The following is a 23,733-nucleotide window of genomic DNA, read 5'->3' on the forward strand; positions in this document are numbered from 1 at the left end:
CTGCTTGGCCTGCTGTGTTTATCCAGCTCTACACCTTGTAATCTCACGTTGTCCAACACTTCATTTCAGAAATAGCTGCACCTTGACTTTCTATAGTAATGAATATTCTAGCTTCATTTCTTATTCAAATCATGTGCTTTGTAGTTTGTGATTTATGATTTTACAAATGAAAAACTGAATATTGGATTTAAACTACTTTCATTGACAATTTTTCAGGTAAAAAGTCCAAGTATGTGCCTCAAATATCAATATTTAAAAACCCTTTGGATGAAGAAAACAATATCTGTAGTCACACAGTAGACGCAAATGGAGATCTAGGTCACAAATTTGAAGTGACCCCAGCTGCATTGGTTTGATTGGGTTGGATCAAACTAAGCATTCGCTTTCAAATCTGACAACTGGCACTTGAAGATGAAATGTACTGGTTCTGTGCTATTTTTAGCTGCTCAGCTTCGTGATGATTGCATCACCGCTAGCTGCATACTGCAGTCAGTACAAAAACAGCACAAAGAACAAGTGACACTGACCATATTTCTGAGGTGCCAATGTGTTGAGGGAAGTGGTGAAGTTTTGATTTTTCGTGCGCAATATTGAAACAGTACAAGTCAAAGTCATTTCATAAAGACCATGAGTTCAGTTTTGTTAAACATATTGTCTAAAGAAAAATCTTCTCAGTTTACAAGTGCAAAATTTTGTGGCTAATTACGACCATACAATATTGTGAAGATATTCTAAATAAACTTCAACGTCTTGTTGTATTTTCACCTTTGCAGCAGACTTGCTTGTGCTCTTCCCAGAGTAAACTGGTTACAGAAGCAACAGGAGAACACAGCTGTTAATGACTTTCACTGCTTAGTCTCAATTAACTAATCAAAGTATTGTTAAATGTCTAAAGTAATTTCAGTATCTTCTGTGCGGAAAATAACCAATGTACAATGTTGAAAATATTTTGATTCATTCCACGAAGTGAATTGTCTCCGTTAGATTGCTCTGTACCTACAGTGTGAAGAACAAACATTTATTTTGACATGGAAGGGATAATCTGTCAAGCATAATTTGGTTTTTGTAAAGAGAACAGCAATTTTTCTGATCAAGGTGACTAAGATGGAAAATTTCCAGTACTACATTGGCGGCTTTTTAAAAGCAACTCATTTTCACTGTTCTTCCAACAAGCATGATAGTTAAGAATACATTCTATTGATCACTTCAGAACCTCCAATATGTTATTTACTGAAGTTGGGTAATATACTACATACTGAAGCAGAAAACCCGTCATGATATTTCCTTGAAGTGGATCCTATCCTTTGACTTTAACTGGAGTGTGCTGGAAACACCATTTTGAAATATAAACTTGACAGACTGGCTGGTGAGTGAGAGCAGCTTTGAGGAAATCCCAGGTACATTTCAATATTTAAGGATGTGTTAATTGCATGGATGCAGGTAAGGGAAATGATGGGCTATTCAGACAGAATATGAATATGGACTCATATGCAAGTTAAACACCCCATGAACTAATTGGATAAAATTATTTATTTCCATGCTGTAATTACAATTTATGCCCCACAATTACAGTAGAAATAAGTTTTTTACAATGTTTTTTTTGGTAAATGGATCATTTCTTACCTTGTAGTGCCTCTAAGCGATGGCTCTGAATAATGATGCACAACTGCAGCACAAGCTGTGGAGCACTTTCCAAAAATGTCGCCAACAGATGTAACATACTTACATCTGCATATTCATACACCATCTTCCAATAAAATCGCCAGTGGTCAAGCTCCCCACTCCGACGGCTTCGGATACCAAGATATATAGTGCGCAAATACCTTGAGAGAAAGACGGAAAGTTAAAAAAAAATCTTTATGGCAAAAATTAGACAAAAATCTAAAATTTAACTATACGTATGTATGTGTGGGAGGAATGGGATAGTTGCACATCAGCACCCTGTGAAATTTAAAAGGGCACAAATGATTAACGGTCTATCAGGCAAAAATACATAAAAATAGAAAGTTTTCAAATTTATTTTTTGTTATTTCAAACATTTCATAGTGCATATGAATTGTTGATCAAAATCCAGTGATAGATAACCTAGATGTAGAAGTAAGAATTGCAGTGCAACATCTAAACTGTCTTTTTGATGAATGGCAAAGGGGACATGCTGCTGCATGCCGTTGATGGGAAAAGTCTCTTCCTGTTTGCACTACACAGCATTCTCCCTGCAGGAGAGCAGTGCAGCATGTCTGGCAGAATGCACAGATGGTCAATGCTGTGTACATCATTGACCAAACTTTAAAACACATGCAGAAAAAAACAACACAGGAACATAGGAAATGTAAGAGTATGGGAGCAAGAGTAGACCCTTAAGTCTGTTGTACCATTCTAGATCATGGCTGATCATGTTTATCGATGCCATTTTCCCACACTATCCTCGTATACTTTAATGTCATTAGTATTAAGGAAGCTATTGATCTCTGCCTTGAACTCGTTCAATAACTGAGCTTCCACAGCTTTCTAGGGTAAAAGAATTCTAAAGATACACTTCTCTCTGAGTTAAGATATGTCTCTTCCTCACAGCCCTAAATGGTATGCTGCTAATTCAGAGATTCTGACCTGTTTCTAGAACGCCCTGATACCACCACCAGCCCCTCCTCCCAATCCTTACGCTTTCCCAGCCAGGGGAATCATCTTTTTGTACAACTACTTATCTCGCCCCTTAAGAATTGCTTAAATTTCAATGGATTACCTCACATTTTTCTGAACTCCATAGAGTTCAGAAACAAAATCTCCATTCAAAGGACAGTCCTGCCATCTCAGAAGTCGAGCTTAGAACCTCCCTCTATGGAAAATACATCCTTCTGTGGGTAAGGGGACAACAACTGCTCACAATATATCAGGGTGGTCTCACCAAGGTTCTATATAATTGAAGCACAACTATTGATGCTTGCACTGAAATTCTCTTGTAATAAAGGCCAACATATTTTCCTAATTGCTTGTTTCACCTTCATGTGAGTTCTCAATGGCTTATGTGTAAGGACACCCAGATCCCTTTAAAACTCAATTCTTTCTAGTTTCTCTCCATTTAGGAAATAGTCTACATCTCCATTCTTCTTTTCAAAGTCATTAACCTCATCCTTATCTATATCATATTTCTCAAAAACTGTATGATATTTCACCTGCCATGTTTTTGCCCAGTCTGCAGCCTGTATAAACCCTTTCAAATCCTCTTTGCATCATCCCCTCAATAAAAATTCCCACCTTGTTTTGTGTAATCCACAAACTTGGAAAAATTACATTGGATAACGAATAGTTGGGATACACGTACTGATCTTTGTGGCACACCTTTAGCCACAACCTGATAATGACCCATTTATTCCCATTTTTTATTTTCTTTTTTGTTAATCTATCCATATTCCAATAGTTACACTTTATCCACGTGTTCTAATTTTGTTTACTAACCTCCTGTGTGAAACCTCATTGAAAGCTTTCTAAAAATCCAAATACACTCCATCACTGTTTTTCCTAATATACTTTGCTAAATAGTATCCTCAAAAATCTTAACAAGTTTGCCAAACATGCTTTCACTTTCATAACTTCATGTCTGCACTGAATCAGTTTATTATTTTGGAAGAGTTCATTCTTTTCATTAATTTTCTGTTTGTCAAGAGAAAAGGTCTGCAGTTCTATGTTTTCTCTCTTCCTCCTCCAAATGTAATTGTGAGTTACATTTGCAATCTTCCATTCTACTTGTATACTGCAGAATCAAAATAATTTTGAAAGACATTCAACTACAAATCCACAACTTTTATATTCACCTCCTTTAACATTCTGGGATGTGGATCATCAGGTCTTGGACATTTGTCAACTTTGGTCCCATAAATTTCTCCAATGATACTTTTACAAAAACTACTTTCCTTCAGTGTCTAATTCTCACTCATCCCTTGGACCTCTATTATATCTGGGAAATACTTTGTACTGTCTTCTGTTAAGAGAGACACAAAGTAATTATTTAACTTCTCTGCCATTTCCCTATCCTTCATTATATAATCTACTTTGCCTGTGATGAACCTACTTTTGATTCTTGGCACGGTGCCTCAGTGGTTAGCACTACTGCCTCACAGCGCCAGGGACCCAGGTTTGATTCCACCCTCGGGTGACTGTCTGTGTGGAGTTTGCACATTCTCCCCATGTCTGCGTGGGTTTCCTCCGGGTGCTCCGGTTGCTTCCCACAGTCTAAAGATATGCAGGCTAGGTGGATTTGACAATGCTAAATTGCCCATAGTGTTCAGGGATGTGCAGATTAGGGGGATGGGTCTGGGTGGGATGCTCTGTGTATTGGTGTGGACTTGTTGGGCCAAAGGGCCTGTTTCCACACTGTAGGGATTCTATGATGATTTTTACATACCCTTAGAAACTTTTACTGTCTATTTTTATGTTTCTTGCCAGCTTACTTTTTTTGGTCATTAATGGATTATGGGCATCATGGTGCCAAATTTATTGCTGATCATCGATTACTCTTGAACTGCTGCTGTCCTTGGGGTATATGGACACCCACAGTGCTGTTACATAATAACATAGAAAAAAGGAACAGAAGTAAGCCATTCAGCCTTTTGCATAAAATCCATCATTCAATGTTATCATGGCTGATCCTCTAGCTCAATGCCATAGTCCTGCTTTTTCCTCAAACCATTGATGCCTTTACAATTTTATTAATCTTAACAATTCATCTCTTTTTTTCTTGAACATGTTCAGTGACTTAGCATACAAATCCTTCTGTGGTAGAGAATTCCATAGGTTCACTACTCTTTGAGTGAAGAATCTTTTCCTCTGAAAGGGTTCAGAAAAGATTTACCAGGATCTTGCAGGGTTGGAGGGTTTGAGCTAAAGGGAGAGACTGAACAGGCTGGGGCTATTTTCCCTAGAGTGTCAGAGGCTGAGGGGTGACCTTATAGAAGTTTATAAAATCATGAGGAGAATGGTTAGATTGAATAGCCAAGGTCTTTTCCCCAGGGTACGGGATTCCAAACCTAGATGGCATAGCTTAAGATGAGAGGGGAAAGATTTAGAAGGGACCGAAGGGCAACTTCTTCACACAGAGGGTGGTGTGTGTATGGTATGAGGTGCCAGAGGAGGTGGTGGAGGCTGGTACAATAACAACATTTAAAAGGCTCAGAGATAGTAAGAACTGCCGATGCTGGAGTCAGAGATAACACAGTGTACAGCTGGAGGAACACAGCAGGTCAGGCAGTATCAGAGGAGTAGGAAAGCTGATGTTTTGGGTTGGGACCCTTCTGTGTTTCTCCAGCTACACACAACATTTAAAAGGCATCAGGATGGGTACTTGAATAATAACAATTTAGAGTGATATAGGACAAATGTTGGAAAATGGGACTAGATCTGTTTAGGATACCTAGTCGACATGGACGAGTTGGACAGAAGGGTCTGTTTCTGTGCTGTACATCTGACTCCATCTCAGTGCTAAGTGGTCCATCTCTTAACCTGAGGCAATGTCACCTCGTTCTAGACTTCACAACCAGAGAAAACACTCCCTGGATCTGTGGTTTTGCCACATTCCCTCTTGCCTGAAAATTGTGGCCGAAAAATGCTTTCATTGGTTTTGAAAATTCACAATTCAAACTTCATATTAACCAAACATCTTGATGTTTTCAACTCTAACCGTACGCTTTATCATGTAGATCTTTAGTGAATCCATGAATAAGAATGCCATTCATGCAGCATATAGCTTCCATACCTCCAAGTCTTTTGGATAGTGAACTTTGGAAAATCTCTGGTGTGAACGCGATACCAAAATGTATTGGTGGAAACAATAATTTCCAAAGAGTTTTTGAAGGTCGTTAAAAGTTTTGACTACTCATTTAGAGGAAGTTGCTCGAATCCGTTGTTGGCATCCAGCTTTGTGAAGATTGTGCTGTGTTTGAATTTCAATGGGTTCTCATCTGTGGACACCATTAGGTGTATTTCCTGTTGTACTGCATTGGTATGTTCTGTTAATAAATATGTTCTATTGATACAATTCTAATGGATCCATTTGGTTTTAGAACTGGGAAAAGGTTTGGAGGGAAATGAGCTAGGCACAGGCAAATAGGATTAGTTTAGTTTGGGAATATGGTTGACGTGGACTTGTTGGACTGAAGGGTCTATTTCCATGCTGTATGGCTATGTTGGTGCCATAGCAGAATACTACACAGTTGTTTCTGCAAATGGCAAAATTACCTTTGGTTGAAGTATCATCTCAATCTCACTTTTTACTAATTTAGAAATGTGTGTGGGACCTTCCTGGTATAAGCAAATAAATAAGCTTTGCAGCTGCTTTTTAGTGTGATGTTGAACACAGCGTTCAGTTTTCCCAGGCCCCTGAAGAGTTTTGCGAATTATCATTTAAATTTGCTTACTGTTCCTGTTTGTTGATTTCTGCCACTTTAAGAATGAGATTGAGACTCACATAGGCTTTCCTGCAGTACAGTTAGAATGGTTGGTTCCAGGTAACACACAGTGTTTCTGATTTCCCTGTCCTTATGTTGATGGTACCTAAAGGTGATCTTTGACTTTGAGGCTAATTACTCTTGGACTTTGAAGGTTGACAGATGAAGGCTGCAAGTTAATTTTTGCAGCCATTTAGTATTTGTGTCTAATTTAAAGTCTGTATGATAACTATTGATTTCAGTATCAATACTTTACATTGATTTTATTCCTTATGATCACCCCAGGAGAAGTGACTTGCTGTGTATGGCTTCCTTTAAAGACCTATCTTGTGCTTTCTAACTGCAGGCTTTTTAAATGAACCATATGGTTTACCTATGGTTTAAATCAACCATAGTAATGGCAAAGATGGCTTTTTGTGGGTATTCTTCGTAACTGTGGACTTTCCTTCTGTCATTGAAGGGACATGATGTATTTTTTGGTTCTCCACCCTCCAAGGTGAATGCTAGGAATGGCTTACATCTGCTCTGCTGTTACTAAGTTTGTCTGGGGTTCCCTATATTTTGGAAACTTCTTAGCTGGGGTTAGGGTAGAATTCATTGCCACCCAAGTTGAAGACCATGTCTTCTGCAACGCTTTTTGCTAGTCACTGGCTGTCCTGACAGTTCAATTGCTGGGCTGACCTCAAAATCCTTTACTTGCTGCTTAACTTCTTTGGCTTTTTGTTGCCAACCACCACTGTATTTTGGGCCTGGTCTAGATATGTTCTAATCAATTTTGTTACTAAGTTGGGTACAGTAATTGTGAATTGGAAGGCAGGAAGCTAAAATGTGTGGTTCCTTTAAGAGATTTGTGCTTTGTCTGTACTTAGAAAATTAAAAAAAAGTATGTCTGTGAGCAGCAGCTGCAGTTGCCAGTACAGAGAGCCTCAAAAAGTGAAACAAGTGTATCAAAAAAGCCGTATAGGTGGCAGGCAAAACTGCAGTCTTGTTTTGGTTGTGACAACGAGTTTGAATATGGCCAATTAATTTAAAACCAACCTCAGTGATTCAAAACCAATTGAATTTAAATCTGATGGTGTTGACAACCTGAAACCAATCATTTTATAAGAATTTTATTATGACATTATGAGTATCTAAGACGAGGGCATTTGGGAAATTGGGGAGACCCAACTGCTATCTGGAAGAGAGAGCCATCTGCCATCTGCCAGAGTTAGCACCACTCAGCTCTCAAAGAAAGCCCGTCTAATTAATCAAAGGTACCACGGTATTTTAGCTCAAAGTCCTTGATGAAGAAATTATAGAAATAAAACATACCTGACAGCAGAATTAACAGAAGAAAGGCATTCGTGAAGACAGCAGAGATGACAGAATATTCCAGAAGACAGTCTGTGCGAATTTGGAGAGATTAAGTTATAATTTATTGCTTCTTATGAATTGGGTTTATATTAGTGGGACTTGTCTTTATTTAAATAGCATTCCAGTAGAATTTAGACCAGTTATGATGTAATTAGTAGTCTGAGGGGAATTATTCGGTTTGTTAGTAATTCTGTTAATTTGTTCATTGTTAGCGTTAAACAAATAAATGGTTTCTTGTTATTTGTAAAATGAAGATCAGGGATTTTTTTTCTTTTAACCATTCTTTTAACAGATTACAAGGGGAAAGGTGTTTCTGGGTGTTTCGGGGGTAATTATTAGAAGGGAACCTCCAATCCCAAGGGTCTAGGCCCGAAACGTCAGCCTTCCTGCTCCTATGATGCTGCTTGACCTGCTGTGTTCATCCAGCTCTACACCTTGTTAGCTCTTATAGTAGACTGGGGCTTGTGTTTTGGTAATTATCGTCGGGGTTTGGCCATTTCCCTGTCAAAACAACTTGCTCAGACATGTTATTAAACACCGTTGGAACAGGTGGACTTGAACCCAGGCCTCATTGCTGAGATGTAGAGACACTGGGCTTGGTCTACACTAGCCACCAAGTAGGAACATCATTTGTTGTTTTTAGGAGCTTGCTGCATTCAAGGACTATGCAGGCTAGTGCAAACAAATAACATTTACTCCTTCAAACTTCACATATATGCAATGTAGAATAGGGCATTTCTGAAGCTTTCTACCATCAGGTTTCATTCCCGTGTAATCTTCCATTATCATGACATAACACCTTAGACACATACTCAGTAGCTATTATTGGTGTATTGGTATAGTAATGATTTACAGAACAAAGCAATAGCTGGAGATACAGGAGAAAAAATGTATTGATTTGAAGAATTATGGTGCAGGAATAGGTAGAGGGTACTAGCTTGACGATAAAATTTCCCTTTTATCATTGTATAGAGAAAGGAGAGCGGGGATTCTGGATCTGTCTCTGAGACACAAGTGTCAATGAGTTACCTATTCATAATCATCAGATATTTTAGCTTTACAGAGTCAGGCCAGTTAGACATTGGACATTTAGAGTGTTCATATTTGTGCATTACATGGTATAATACTCCAATCTTTATAAAACTGAATACCTTTCAACTTAGAAGTACTGTTTTGAGAAATTATTTCATAATTAAAAATAACTAAAAAGTATTTTTGTAGTTCAATGAAAAGAAAGCACTTCTCAGTAATTCATGCCAGACAGGTCTGGAATATTTCTGCTCATTTGCCAATTTCAGTCCATGGAGGAGAAGAAAAGTATCTGAGGGCTATATTGAAAAATAGGCGCAACTGCACAAAACTAGGCTTATTGTAATATCTTAGGCATCAAACAGCTTGTATACCGTCCAGGCACATGCACGAAAAGTTGGGCATTGGCACAAGATGCTGCAGAACTGTGAATGGCTCTGGTTGCTGTAGTGACCGCACTGCTAAAGTAACTGCTTTGAAATGTTTGAATTATAAAATAAAGTGCTGTATAAATATATGGATACTCAAAGATGTTAGCCAATTTTATTGTTTAATTTTCAAGTATCTATTTTACCCTTCCTCTACTTAAAGCAAGATCTTATATATTTAAAAATGTCAGAGAAACATAGAAGATAGGAGCAGGCCCTGCAACTGTGACACACTTCGTGAGTTCTTTAATGCATTATGTCATTAGTAATTGCATATGTAACACCAAAAATCCACTATTATATCAGGTTAATAGCTTGTGCGTTTTACCTGCCAAAACATTGAATGTATTCAAGAGGCAACTAGATATAGCACTTGGGGCAAATGGGATCAAAGATTATGCAGAGAAAGCAGGATTAGGCTATTGAGTTGGATGATCAGCCATGATTGTGATGAATGGTGGAGCAGGCTCAAATGGCTGAATGGCCTCCTCCTGCTCCTATCTTCTATGTTTCTATGTTTTGATGACATTTTTAAATATATGACATTGTTTTAAGTAGAGGAAAGATAAAACAGATACTTGAAAATTAAATAAAAAATTGGCTGATATCTTTGAGTGTACTTAGTTTAAAGAGAAGCATCAGCATGAACTCTGTCCTCCAAACGTGACACACTTCATGAGTTCTTTAATGCAATATGTCATTAGTAATTGCATATTTAACACTGAAAATCCACTGTTATATCAGGTTAATAGCTTATGTGTTTTAACTGTTAAACTGAATTTGAATAACATTATAACTAATGAAGTAGTGTGCACACTTTACATATGGCTTCCAAACCATTCACTGTTTTGCTTCCTGTCGCATGTTCAATGTGAGAACACCAACTTGCAGGGTTATCTATAGCTGATTGGGAAGAATCTTTGACCAATTAGTGTGCTCCTCAAGCTATTATGCTTAAAACCCTGTCAAGCAACCAGTTGGCAAATTGGTTTTGTTCAGATGACTAAATCTGCCACAATTGGTGTACTTTGGTTGCAGGTGTATGTTGGGTAGATTGTCATCTTAGAGTCAATGCGACTGTGTTTACAATTCTCCAATTCCACCCCCACTTCTACACCCATTGCCACCGGGATACCGTCAACAACTAAATAACTGATGATAGCAGTTAACCAACACATCTCTGAATAAAACCACTGAGCACAGTGCTCAGCGGTTAGCACTGCTGCCTCACAGCGCCAGGGACCTCGGTTCAATTCCACCCTTGGTCGACTGTCTGTGTGGAGTTTGCACATTGTCCCTGTGTCTGCGTGAGTTTCTTCTGGGTACTCCAGTTTCCTCCCACAGTCCAAAGATGTGCAGGTTAGGTGGACTGGCTATGCTAAATTGCCCATTGTGTTCAGGGATGTGTAGCTTAGGTGGGTTATAAGGGGATGGGTCTGGGTGGGATGCTGCAAGGGTCGGTGTGGACTTGTTGGGCCGAGTCCTGTTTCCACGTGATTCTATATGTGAAAACTAATGATCTGTACAATTGTGGAGGTGCCATTTCTTAACAGATATAGTTGAATGTACAATTTCTGAAAAGCAGTCCCGTGAGATTAATTGTATGATGCAGATTGAGATACATGGAAGTACTAAATAACATGTGCACAGGGAGTCTTATGATGCGATGAATAGCAAACTCTCTCCTGCATTTGGTTATCAATAAATCATTCAATTGAATTCATTGAGTTCCCCACATCATGGCCATTGCCCTTCATGTATCCACCTCTGAGCCCCACATTGCTGTATCCTTCCCTGACAACCAATTCTTCTCCAGCAAAGATCTTGGTGGGGTGATTTTACATAGTTCATAAACTTCAAAATCCAGAAAATGATGGCAAAGACATCTTGAGCATTCGAACAGGGGAATGAACAACCTGTCTCTAGCTCTGATGAAGCCACAGAGACATACAGAAGTAATTGAAAATATACTAATAAAAGGTCTTTGTTGCAGAAAGGGAATCATTTGCTGCATTCTACATTTCTCTTGCTCCATTGAGCTCTGTGTTTGAATGAAAGAATGACTTATTGTGAGCTACTCATTGTCATTACTTCTACTTTGCTGAATTTTCATATTTACATGTTCAGTTCCATTCTGGTTAAATGAAACCAGAATGATAAGCTAGTAAGGCTGTGAATGTACCATGCCTGAATTCTATACAGAAGAGATTTGCTGGTGTGGGGTGGACTTGCACAAACGCAGCACGCAAATGCATCTGCCAGACTAGTGATGAATTGTTTTGAGGGCTCTCAATCAACTATGAGATGAATGAAGCCAGTCAAACCTAGGGACTGTTGGTGTTACTTCTATTGCAGGACCTTACACAGATCCAGGAGCTCATGGACCACCTCCATGAACAGCCTACTTCCAGATCTGATGAAGCCACAGAGACATATAGAAGTAATCAAAAATGTATTGAGAAAAGGTCTTTGGTGGGAAGCCTTCATTCCTGGATAAGGTTATTACAGATTTTTCTGCCAGGAAAATCTATGGCCTTTGCTGCCAATTGCTTCTGTATGCTCTTCCTCTTCTGAGACTGCAGGAGCTATTTTGGTTTAGTACTGCTTTCAGTCCTCTCCGCAGTGCCCTGTTGTAAAGAGCTCGCAAACCATGTAATTCAGGAAAACCCTGGTGTGGTGTTTTGAAGGATGATTCCAGATCTGTTAACACAAGGGAATACTTTTAGCAAACTAATGGCTTGTCTTATTATGGTCCTGATGGTGAGATAGCTTCAGTTGTAACTTCTCTGTGCCTCCTTACTGGGTCCATAAGTCAGGCCTTGACTGGGTACCCAATGTCACCCAAGAGCCAACTGAGGTTGTCTAATGGAGAAAAACCTTTGGAACATGAGAGCACTGAAGAATAAAGGAGTGATTGCAGTTTCCTGCACAAATGATGCACATTGCTATTGTCCTCCTGTAATGGTCTCAAAGCAGCTGCATTAAAGGAGTGGAAGCTCTTTCAATTAACAAATAGATGTGGCTGTTCTGGTGGTATCCTGATTGTCACCTGGGGATGGTTTATACGCTTCTGGATCTGTGCGAGGTCCTGCAATGAAGCAGCGCCAATAGTCCCTGGGTTTGACTGGCTTCATTCATCTCATAGTTGATTGAAAGCTCTCAAAACAATTCATCAGTGATCTGGCAGATGCAGTTGTGTGCATAATTTAAAAATGGCTAACTTCATCTTGACAACCATTAGTAATGCATGAGCACCCACTCCTCTTGGGCAGAACCCTGCATCCAAAAGGCTGCAGATAACTGCAGCCACTTACTGTGACAGCCAGAGCTTTCTGAGGCCCTGCTTGTTCAGACTGAATTAGGAAGCCAACCATAGTCTGCAGGCACTGTGTTCAGCGTATTGCCTCCTTTGAAATGCAGCTCTGTGTCTATCTGTTTCATGCAGATATAGATGACTATGGCATGGATAGCAGCTGCTGTTGAAGGTGCTGTCCCTGTTGCACCTGGAGTACACTGAATCTTGCCCTCAGAAGTCCAGCTAATTTCAAAATGTGTAGTCCCCATGTCTCAAGGAGGTCTCACAGAAAATAAGGTAGTTCAAAAATACCTATAAATTGTACAATGTTGCCATCCTCAACAAAATCAATAAGTTTAGGCTGAAAGAACTAATCCTGTCAGTGTAAACCTTTTAATTTAGCTGACCACTGATTAATGTGGTTCACCCTTTACGGTGTTCTTATCAGGTCAGTTCTGCTTTATGATGAATTTCTGCTGTGCATTAGTTTTTTCTGTTGAGTTGTGGAGCCAACATCAGACTGCACACTGTTGAGAAATAAAGGATTTTATGCTTGAGTAAGCTATCGATTGCTTTTTTGAGTATCTCAAATTGTTTTCTGCCAGACTCATGGGAGGCTTGACTGGATTAACAAGCTGCCCCAGGGAAGGATGAAAGAATATACGATCTGATCAGGATCTTGACCTGATGCCATTTTTAGGGATTTTCCCACCCCACAAGCTCCCAAAGCCACGTCTACTAAGTAGGGAAAATTATGCACATACTTTGCAACTAGAGATAAACCAGTTGCTGTGTTTTGTACTCAGCTGCTCCTTTTAGCTGAACTATGGAAGATAAATGCTCATGTGTTCATATTAAGAGAAATATGATTTCACAGCAGCAGACATCAAGATCAAGTTCAAACTTGTTTAATCTTATGTGGAGTTTATGACCCCCCACCTCACCCCCCCACCCCCCACCCCGCCCAGGTTCACAACGATCAAACAATACTTACAGTAATTCAGGTTTTGTTCCTTGGACAGCTCCTTATCAACCCTCATTGTTGTAGTGGGTAAATCAGCATTCTACTCTCACATAGTATAAATGTTGGTTTTCATCTTAAATTGATATTCTTGCAAATTGTCCTATTGCGTGCAAGACAAAAAGCTACAACAAAATGTGCCTTTTTTTTCACAATAATCAACATCTAAACCATTAATATATATCAGGAAAAGCAAAGGTTCCAATATCAACCTATGGAAAACTTCATTACAAACAGAACATAGAACATAGAACAGTACAGCACAGTACAGGCCCTTTGGCCCACGATGTTGTGCCGACCTATTATCCTACTAAGATCAATCTATCCTGCATATCCTACATTTTACTATCCTCCATGTGCCTATCTAAGAGTCTCTTAAAAGTCTCTAAAGTATCTGACTCCACTACCACTGCTGGCAGCGCATTCCACACTCCCACCACTCTCTTGACATCTCCCCTATACCTTCCTCCAATCACCTTAAAATTATGCCCCCTCATAATAGTCATTTCTGCCCTGGGAAAAAGTCTCTGACTATTCACTCTAGCTATGCCTCTCATCATCTTATATACCTCTATCAAGTCACCTCTCATCCTTCTTCACTCCAACGAAAAAAGCCCTAGCTCCCTCCACCTTTCCTCATAAGACCTGTCCTCCAGTCCAGGCAGCATCCTTGTAAATGTCCTGAGGACCCTCTCTGAAGCTTCCACATCCTTTCTATAATGAGGCGACCAGAACTGAACACAATATTCCAAGTGTGGTCTAACCAGAGTTTTATAGAGCTGCAGCATAACCTCACGGCTCTTAAACTCAATTCCCCTGCCAATGAAAGCCAACACACCATACGCCTTCTTTACAACCCTATCAACTTGGGTAGCGACTTTGAGGGATCTATGGACGTGGACCCCAAGATCCCTCTGTTCCTCCACACTGCCGAGAATCCTGCCATTAACCCTGTATTCTGCATTCAAATTTGACCTTCCAAAATGAATCATTTCACACTCTACCGGGTTGAATTCCATCTGCCACTTCTTTGCCCAGCTCTGCATCCTGTCAATGTCCCGTTGCAACCTACAACAGCCCTCCACGCTGTCCACTGCTCCATCAACCTTCGTGTTATTGGCAAACCTACTAGCCCATCCTTCCACTTCCTCATCCAAGTCATTTATAAAGATCACAAAGAGCAGAGGTCCCAGAACATATCCCTGCGGAACACCACTGGTCACTGAGCTCCAGGCTGAGTACTTTCCATCTATTACCACCCTCTGTCTTCTATTGGACAGCCAGTTTTGTATCCAGGAAGCCAAATTTCCCTTAATCCCATGCCTCCTTACTTTCTGAATGAGCCTACCATGTGGAACCTTATTGAATGCCTCGCTAAAATCCATATACACCACATCCAATGTTCTGCTTTCATCGATGTGTTCTGTCACATTCTCAAAGAATTCAATAAGGCTTGTGAGGCATGACCTGCCCCTCACAAAGCCATGCTGACTATTTCTAATCAAACTGTGCTTTTCCAAATAATCATAAATATTATCTCTCAGAATCCTCTCCAATATTCCAAGAAGTAAGATTGACTGGTCTGTAATTTCCAGGATTCTCCCTATTTCCTTTCTTAAACAAGGGAAAGACATTTGCCACCCGCCAACCTTCTGGTACTACTCCAGTGGACAATGAGGACGTAAAGATCATTGCCAAAGGGGCAGCAATCCCTTCCCTCCTTTCTTTCTCCAGCCCAAAAACATTCATGAACCATTACTGTTTCTTGTCACATTCCCAGTGCCTCTGCAATTTCCAAAATAATTTCCTTCAGTATCCTTGGATTTATCTAGTCTCAGTGTCTTGTCAACTTTAAGCACAGGCATTCAATCCAATACCACACTTTTATCAATGTTGAATATTTCTAGTGACTGAATTTCCTTCTTTATCACCATGACTGGGTAGCTTATCATTCCTTGGTAAAGACAGATGCAAAATATTCATTTAATAAGTCAACAATGCCTCTCACTTCCATGTGTAAATCCCATTTTTGGTCCGTCAGTGACCTCACTCTTCTATTACTACTGTTCTACTATTTATATGTCAAATAGAAGACTTTTGAATTCCCTTTTGTAGCTCTTCTGGCTTCCAGTCTCTTTTCACAATATCACATCTTAGTTCTTATTTGCCGTTTTACCTCCCTTCTGATCCTTTCAGGTTTCTATTGTATTTTGAGCCTGACGCCTGTAATAAGTACACTTTTTTTTGTCTTAACTTCTATCTCCTTTATCAACCAGGAAGCTCTGTATTTGTTTGTCCTATCTTTCCCTTGTTAGGGAATATACTTTGACGATACTCAAATCACCTCTTCTTTGAAGATTTCCCATTGTTCAGCTACAGTTTTCTAGAGCAACCTTTGGCCCCAATCTATCCAGCCCAGCTTCATTCTTTCCCAGCTGAAGTCAGGTATTCCCCAACTAATTATTCTTACTACAGATTGTTCATTATTCTTTTCCACCCTCATCTTAAATCTCATTCCAGTCAGTAGGTCTCACTCTTCAGGGTGGAGGCAGTGTTGCTTTCTTTGGTCTTACCACTTTAGCAAAATTAGCCAGGTCTCTGACTCCTACCTAGTGGCTCCTGCGGGATTTATTCACAGTCTGATTGTGCTGTGAAGAGCTGAAAATCAATAAACTGCAATCTGTTCCGATGCTTATACAAAAAGAATAAGCTCTTTTAAAATATATCAGACAACTACCAACAATTATGAATGCATCCTCCTCAGGAGGTGAAGAAACAACAAGAAAGAAATTTGGATTAAGAAAATAAATATGGTTTGGAGTTCAGCAATGTGATAATTCTATGGCTTTAAGGGGTGTATTTTGTCCAGGTATTTCATGAAGAGAGATTGAGACAGTACTGAGGGTCTGCTCAAAGCCAATAAAATAAACAGCTTTTGAGGCTTTGTTTTCTTTTAAAGTTTGAAAAATAGAAGCAGCATGAAGAGGTTGGCTGAAGCTCCCATTTAACCAGGATTTTAGTTTTTAACTTTCAGTAGCTGTTGAGTTTGGAAGCTGCTATAAATCTTACCCTGCGACAGCAAAGTGCTGGAATTCTGTCTCTCTGCTGGAATTTTCTCTTGATGTTCTATTCTTAATGGGCTGGACAAACATTGCCTGTAAGATGATCTATTTTGCTGAATTTGCCTTTGCCAAGGGTATGTTTATGGGACGTTACTATAGTGAAACGGTTGCTGTTAAGCAGTTAAATAATCTATTCCAATTTTTCTTTATGTTGTGTTTACGTTAGCTGTAGTGCAAGAATAAAGTGTGTCTTGCTTCAGGCTTGGTGGTCTGACCAATCAAATTGTATCCAGAACACAATGCTTTATACTTGCCTTTCAAAATAAGAAAAAGTTGGCGTCTAGTCTAACTTCTTAATATATTTTCAGGGGATTTGGTTAGGTCCATAACAAATTAAGGGTGCTTGTTGGGAGCAAAATTGCTAATTCTAGGTTGGATTTAGGATTATTGGACTCAAAGACAGTGAGTGGTGTGTGCTAGTGTTCTCTTTTCAGGTTTTGCATTCGGTTGGTTTAAATAGGGTGTGCTTGTGTGGTAATGGTTCTTTCAGTCACTCAGTCTTTCCTGGGTATGGAAGAAGTCACTTCGGGAGTTTTACAGAAAGTGAGCAAGGCAAGCTTTTGGAATTGGCAGACAAGCTGGAGTTAACATGGCCTTTGCCTGTGCAAAAAGGGGAGATAATTGCAGCAATAGCTTGACATTTACGATTGTCAGAATTGCCATCAGAAGCTTTGGAAATGGCTAAAATTCAATTGCAAATGAAGCAGCTTGAATTAAAGCAAAAGAAAAATAAAGCAAAAAGGAAATGAAACAGTTTGAATTATGAATGAAAGCAGAAGAAATACAGAAAGTGGGAATAGCTCCAGCACAGGAAAAAGAAAAGGAAAGGAAGGCCCGAGCAGAAGAAAGGAGAACAAGACAGTTCTGAACTTTGGAGGTTGGAACTAAAAAGTCAAATTCGGCTTAAGTGGCAGAGGTAGAGGTGAAAGGTAGGTGTAACGATGATGATGGTGATGGACAGCAATCCCATCATAGCCAAAGGGCTGGTGGGGATCTGTTTAAATATATCCAAACATTGCCGAAGTTTCGTGAGAAGGACATCTAAGCCTTTTTCATTTCTTTTGAGAAAGTGGCTAAACAAATTAAATGGCCGGTGATCATGTGGATATTATTCAGCCAAACAAAGCTGGAAGGTAGATCTAGTGAGGTATTTGCATCACTATCAGAGGAGGTATCTGTTAGAGTTAAATTTATTAAATATTGTCACTGGAGGGCCTCCTCCAGTGTCACAACGATGTCACCTGAAAACTGGAGGAATAGCACCTCATTTTCCCTACAACCCAATGGTCTCAATGTGGACTTTACGAGCTTCAAAATCTCCCCACCCCCGACCTAATTCCAAGACCAGCAGCCCCTTTCATCCCCACCTCCTTGACCTGTCCGTCTTCTTTCCCACCTATCCGCTCCTCCCACCTCACTGACCAGCCCCCACCCCAACTTCCTACCTACACTCACCTCTACTAGCTTCATCCCCGCCTCCTTGACCTGTCCGTCTTCACTCCCACCTATTTGCCCCTCCCTCCTCACTGACCAACCCTCATCTCAACTCCCTACCTACACTCACTTTTACTAGCTTCATCCCCACCTCCTTGACTTGTACGTCTTCTCTCCACCTATCTGCTCCACTATCCACCTTCTATCACTGCCTCCCCTTCTCTCTATTTATTTCAGACCCCCCTTCCCCTCCCCCATTTCTGAAGAAGGGCCCAGACCCTAAACATCAGCTTTTCTGCTCCTCTGATGCTGCCTGACCTTCTGTGTTCATCCAGCTCCACACCTTGTTATCTCAGACTCCAGCATTGGCAGTTCCTACTATCTCTAAGTGAGTTTTAACACCCTCTGCACTCCTCCAGTCACTGCCATCTGACATCGTCATTGGGAACCTGGCAATGTGCTCCATTTCTGCCACCACTGGCACCATTGCTTCCTTGTTCACTGCCTCTGAGATGGACATGGTCACACTTCACAGATCCTACACGTCCTCTGACACTGGACGTCGACTGATGGATCCTGGCACCAAGTCGACTGACATATTTCTGGCTCGTCTTTTGATGCTATCACTCAAGATGGAGCGGGGATGGAGATGTATGGGGGCCCGATACATCAGGAGGAGGCCCCAGGTCAACCTAAACAAATAATAAACATTAACAAGCTGGAAAGATAGTGAAGGAACCGTGTGGATGCGGCAGAACATATTGCATGAGCCATGAGCAGGCAAGCCCCGCACTCAGGAGCCAAACACTGCCAACTCTGCCACTGCCATCTCAGAAGAATATGTGAGGGAACCTGGCTAACTTAGTCTGCAATCCAATCTGTTTCCACAGCTTTAGTCACAGATGTGTGAGCATCTGGGGAGTATGATGAGGTGAAAAAGCCACCTTAAGTGAATGTGAACTCGTGCCAGACACCTACAGAAAATATTTTAAGTATCTAAGGAGGGATCCTGGTCAGACATACATAGACTTTGGAAGGATCAAACAAAGTAACTTTGACAGGCAGATAAATGCATTGAAAATGGATCAAACATATGATGTTCTGAGAGAGATGATTATATTAGAGGAGTTCAAAAATTCACTTCCTGAAGTAGTGAGAACTCGTGGAAGAGCAGAGAGTTAAGATTAGCAGTGGAAATGGCAGATGAGAAATGGGAAGAAGTTCATCAACTTCTGTATTACCGGTGGGTTATAGAAAGGATGTGTTGCATGTAGCACATGAATTGCCAATAGGAGGTCATTTGGAAAAGTGAAGCCAAAATACAAAAACATTGGCCTGGACTATATAGAGACATGGTGGAATTTTGCTGGACATGTCCTACATGTCAGGTAATAGGAAAATCTCAGGCAGTGATAAAACCAGATCCATTAATACTTATTCCAGCATTTGCGGAATCTTTTACAAGAGTATTAACTGATTGCATCAGATCCCTATTTAAAACAAAAGTGGGAATCAGTATTTGTTGATCATTATGGATGTGTCTACTAGATTTCTGGAGACCATTCCATTACGCAGTATCACAGCAAAAAAGATTGCAGAAGAGTTACTCAATTTTTTTTTACTAGATAAGGACTACCCACAGACATACAGTTGGATCAAGGAACATTGCCAGTGAGGCAATCAATTTTACTGAATTTGTCTTTGCCAAGGATGTGTTTATGGGATGTTACTATGATGGAACAGTTGCTCTTTAGTGGTTAAATAATCTATCATTCTGTTAAGTTTTCCAGTAAAGTTAAGTTATACTAATTCTTCTTTCTTTTGTATTTATTTTAACTATGGTGTAAAAATAAAGTGTGTTTTAGCAGCATAAGTATCGTTTTAACATGATAATTTATAATGACTGCCAAACAATCATTTGCTCAGATAATGACCAAGATTAAAAACCTGAAACTCATAATTAGTCCTTTGTCAAATCATCTGTAGAAAGGCAATAACAGATTAGATTAAAATAGAGAGAAAAGATGGAAAAACTGAAAATTGTTTTTATCCATTCATGGAGAGTGGGTGTTGCAGGCTGGCCAGCATTTATTACCTATCCCTAGTTGCTCTTGAGAAGGTGGTGATGAGCTGCCTTCTCGAAACACTGCTGTTCATGTGCTGCCAGTTTGACTCACAACGCCATTAAGGAGGGAATTCCAGGATTTTGATCCAGCGACAGTGAAGGAATGGCGATATATTTCCGAGTCTGGATGGTGAGTGGCTTGGAGGGGAACTTGTAGGTGGTGGTGTTCTCATGTATTTGTTGCCCTTGTACTTCTACATGGAAGTTATCATGGGTTTGGAAGGTGCAGATTAAGGATATTTGGTGAACGCATTTTGTGGATAGTACATACTGCCGCTACTTACCGTCAATGGTGAAGGGAGTGGATGTTTGTAGAATTGGTGCTGATCAAACGGGCTGCTTTGACCTGGATGGCATCAACCTTCTTGAGTATTTTTGGAGATGCATCCATCCAGACAAGAGGGGAATATTCCATCACGCTCCTGATTTGTGACTTGAAGATGATGGATAGGCCTTGGGGAGACAGAACATGAGCTACTTGCCGCAGGATTCCTAGCCTCTAAACTGTTCCTTTTGCCATTGTGTTTATGTGGCAAGTCCAGTTGAGTTTCTGGTCAATGGTAATGCCAGGAATGGTCAATGGTAACCCCAGGGATGTTGATAGTGGGGACTTCAGTGATAGTAATGCCTTTGAATGTCAAGGGGCAGTGATTAGATTGCTGATTATTAGTGATGCTTGTTGCCTGGCATTCATGTGGCACAAATGTTACTTCCCACTAATCAGCCCAAGCCTGGATATTGTTCAGATCTTGTTGCATTTGAACATGGACTTCTTGAGTATGTAAGGAGTCATGAATGGTGCTGAATATTGCGGCAAATATCCTCACTTCAGACCTTGTGATGGAGGAAGGTCATTGATTAAGTAGTTGAAGATAGGATACTGGAGCTGACATGACTAACTTTCAACAGCCATGGCCATCTTCCTATGTGCCAGGTGTGCCTCCAACCAGTGGAAAGTTTCCCCTGATACATATTGATCCCAGTTTGCTAGGGCTCCTTGATGCCACACATGGTCGGATATGGTCTTGATGTCAAAGGCTGGCACTCTCACCTTACCTCTGGAATTCAGCTCTTTTGTCCACATTTGAATCAAGCATGTAATGAGGTTGGGAGCTGAGGGGCCTTAGTAGAACCCAAAATGGTAGTCAGTGCGCAGCTTATTGTTAAGCAGGTGCTGCTTGATAGCACTGTTAATAACACTTTCCATCACTTTATTATAGATCAAAAATAGACTGATGGGGCGGTAATTGGTGGGATTGCATTTATCCTTGGACACACCTGGACAATCTTCTATATTGTTGAATGACACATCATACAATGTCATAACTGTACTGGAAGAGCTTTGCTAGGGGAGTGGCAAGTTCTGGAGCACAAGTCTTCAGTGCTATTGCCAGAATGTTTTTAGGGTCCATGGCCTTTATACTGTCCAATGCCTCTAACCGTTTCTTGATATCACATGAAGTGAATCAAATTAGCTGAAGACTTGTATCCGTGATGCTGGTGACCACTGGAGGAGGCAGAGATGGATCATCGACTTAACAGCTCAGGTTGAAGATTGTTGTGAATGCTTCAGCCTTGTCTTTTGCACTGATATATTAGACTCTTCCATCATTAAGGAAGGGGATATTTATGGACCCTCCTCCTCGAGTGAGTTGTTTGATTGCCCACCACAGTTCACAACAAGATGCGGCAGTATTTCAGAGCTTAGATCTAATCCGTTTGCTGTGGGATAATTTAGCTCTATTTATTACTTGCTACATATGCTATTTGGCATGCAAGCAGTCATGTTTAGCAGTTTCATGAGGTTAAAACTTCATATTTAGGTATGCCTGCTGCTGCTCCTGGCATGTCCTCCTACACTTCCATTGAACCAGGGTTAATCCTGTGGCTTGATAGTAATGGTAGGGGATATGCTGGATCATGAGTTTGCAGATTGTGCTGGAGTACAATTCTACTGCTATTGATTGTCATAGCATTTCATGAATGCCCCGTCTTGACTTGCTGGATCTGTTCAAAGTCTGTCCTACTTAGAATGTTGCTAGCGCCACACAACATGATAGAGGTTATTCTCAATGTGAAGGCGGGGCTTTGTCTTCACAAAGACTGTGCGATGGTCACTCTTACTGATACAGATAGATGCATCTGCACCATCAGACTGGTAAGGATGATGTCAAATATGTTTTTCTCTCTTGTTGGCTCCCTCAACCTTCTGTAGACACAGTCTAGCAGTTATGTCCTTTAGGACCTGACCAGCTTTATCAGTAGTACTGCTGCCAAGCTACTGTCAGTGGTGGTGGACATTGAAATCCCCCATGCAGAGTACATTTTGTGTCCTTGCCACCCTTCATCCAAATGTTGCTCAACATGGAGAAATGCTGATTCATTAGCGGAGGGATGATGGTGGGTAATGAGCAGCAGGAAGCTTCTTTGCTCATTTTTAATGCAAAGATATGATACTTGATGGCATCCACAGACAATGTTGAGGACTTCCACTGCAATTCTCTCCTGACTGTATACTACTATTCCACCACCTCCACTGGGTTCTGCTGGTGGGAGAGGGCACATCCAGAAATGGTGATGATGGTGTCTGGGATATTGTCTGTCAGGTATGATTCCATGAGTATGACAATGTCAGGTTGTTGCTTCATTTGTCTGTGAGACAGTTCTCCCAATTTTGGTACTAGCCCCCGGATAGATATCGACATAGAAGATAGGTGCAGGAGTAGGCCATTTGACCCTTCGAGCTGGCACCACTATACAATTCGATCATGCTGGTCATGCAATCTCAGTATTCCATTCCTACCCTCTCCCAGTACTCTATGATCCCTTAAGGGCCACATCCAGCTCCCTCTTCAATATATCTAATGAGCTGGCCCCAACAGGTTCCTGTGGGAGAGAATCCCACAGGTTCACAACTCTGAGTGAAGAAATTCTTCCTCATCTCAGTCCTGAATGGTTTACCCCTTATTCTTAGACTGTGAACCCTGTTCTGGACTTCCCCAACATTGGAAACATCATTCCCCCATCTAGCCTGTCCAGTCTCATCAGGATTTTGTACGTTTCTACGAGATCCCCCTTCATTATTCTGAATTCCCACAAGTAAAGCCCAGTTGATCCAATCTTTCCTCATACGTCAGTCCGACCATCCTGGGGATCAGTCTGGTGAACCTTAGCTGGACTTCCTCAGTAGCAAGAATGTCCTTCCTCAGACTAGGATACCAAAACTGCACACAATACTCAAGGTGTGGCCTCACAAAAGCCCTGTATAACTGCAGCAAGGCATCCTTACTCCAATACTGAAATCCTCTCACTGTGAAGGCCAGCATGCCATTAGCTTTCCTCACTGCCTGCTGCATCTGCATCAACCTTCAGTGACTGTTCCACTATGACACCCAGGTCCCATTGCGCCTCATCTTTTCCTAAACTGCCACCGCTCAGATAATAATCTGCTTTCCTGTTTTTGTCATCAAAGTGGATAACCTCACA

General features: G+C 40.7%; 1 protein-coding gene across 2 annotated transcripts in view; it reads right to left on the reverse strand.

The window, feature by feature from the left end:
• The window catches only part of xkr4 (XK related 4), a 366,598-nt gene that overhangs the window by 124,019 nt on the left and 218,846 nt on the right, over window positions 1-23,733 (reverse strand). Inside the window, exon 2 of one of the 2 annotated variants that reach the window (XM_048596051.1) lies at window positions 1,648-1,823. In XM_048596051.1, the coding sequence (XP_048452008.1) occupies window positions 1,648-1,823 (176 nt within the window). Of the gene's footprint in view, window positions 1-1,623; window positions 1,824-23,733 lie in introns of both variants that reach the window. The other variant, XM_048596050.1, reaches the window with a different exon arrangement.

The sequence above is a fragment of the Rhincodon typus genome, chromosome 4 (assembly GCF_021869965.1).
Source record: "Rhincodon typus isolate 14 chromosome 4, sRhiTyp1.1, whole genome shotgun sequence".
Lineage (NCBI taxonomy): Eukaryota > Metazoa > Chordata > Chondrichthyes > Orectolobiformes > Rhincodontidae > Rhincodon > Rhincodon typus.